The sequence below is a fragment of the Trichinella spiralis genome (genome assembly GCF_000181795.1).
Source record: "Trichinella spiralis strain ISS 195 chromosome Unknown Scfld4505, whole genome shotgun sequence".
Classification (NCBI taxonomy): domain Eukaryota; kingdom Metazoa; phylum Nematoda; class Enoplea; order Trichinellida; family Trichinellidae; genus Trichinella; species Trichinella spiralis.
In genome coordinates this window covers 1-940 of record NW_003531444.1, presented here as the reverse complement: position 1 = coordinate 940, position 940 = coordinate 1, and the positions used below count along the sequence as shown (strand labels likewise).

The window sequence follows — 940 nt, the reverse complement described above, 5'->3', positions numbered from 1 at the left end:
CGCTCCATACGACGTAGCGGAAGAAAGGTGAAGCTACCGTAAGCAGACTTGGACTTGAAGATCAGAGGTGGAGTACGGTAGTACGGGTGTACTTGTGCGGGTCGTTGTTGTGTGGTCGAAAAAGCTTGCTGTAACGCATCGTTGGCGGTCCTTGCTGGCAGTCGCCAATAAAAACTATACTTACTGACTGTTGTTTGATTGTTATAATGCCATCAAGAAAGCGCGAATAGGAAAGAAAGGGAAACCCGCCTGTCAATACCGGTCTGTCGCCGTTTAGTGACGAATGCACCAATAGCGCGGTAGAGGAAGTCCACGAGCCTGCCCGAGGGAGTGGCTCGTTACACACTCTTACGCCAAAGTGGGCGCTTGGATCAAGTATCATTGTTGGAGCTACGTTAGCTACTATGTAACTTTGGTTCGCTTAAGCACGCGCTGAGTGAGCTAAAATAGAATATGGGGTGGTTTTATTCGGTCCCACTTTTCTCTTATTGGTCTTTGCCCACGCTATTTTATTGGAACCGTCAAATCTTTGTCGTATTGGTTTTTTCCTTGGTCTAATTTGCTCACTGGATTCAAATTTCTTCAGTGACGTTGGTACGCCTGCGTTTAAACTCTGCCGCCAAAAAATTTTTATTTTCTGAAAAAAAAACCCATCCGATCTTCTGCCATTTTTCCCCTATTAATGAAATGTATATTTTTTCTGTTTGTCTCACTTGACAATTTTGATTGATTCGTTGAAAAAATGGTCGTATAAAAAATGCAACAGAATGGGGAGTTTGACCTGATTTTCTTCCAACGAAACTTCCGCCCTACTTTTTTATTTCCCATTGAATTTTCATTTGGTTGTTGCTCTGATGCATGAAACAGAAATTTTCATTTGAAAATTAAAACCGTGGGTGTTTCACTTTATGAAATTTTTTCCCTAGGTTTATTTGTCCCC

The 940-nt window shown here is 42.1% G+C and overlaps 1 protein-coding gene across 1 annotated transcript; it reads right to left on the bottom strand.

Annotated features, from left to right (window-relative positions):
* Positions 1-61: 61 nt before the first annotated feature.
* Tsp_13857 (conserved hypothetical protein) lies at positions 62-382 on the bottom strand. Its single transcript, XM_003367299.1, has one exon. The coding sequence runs from the start codon at positions 380-382 to the stop codon at positions 62-64; it is 321 nt and encodes a 106-aa protein (XP_003367347.1).
* Positions 383-940: the final 558 nt, after the last annotated feature.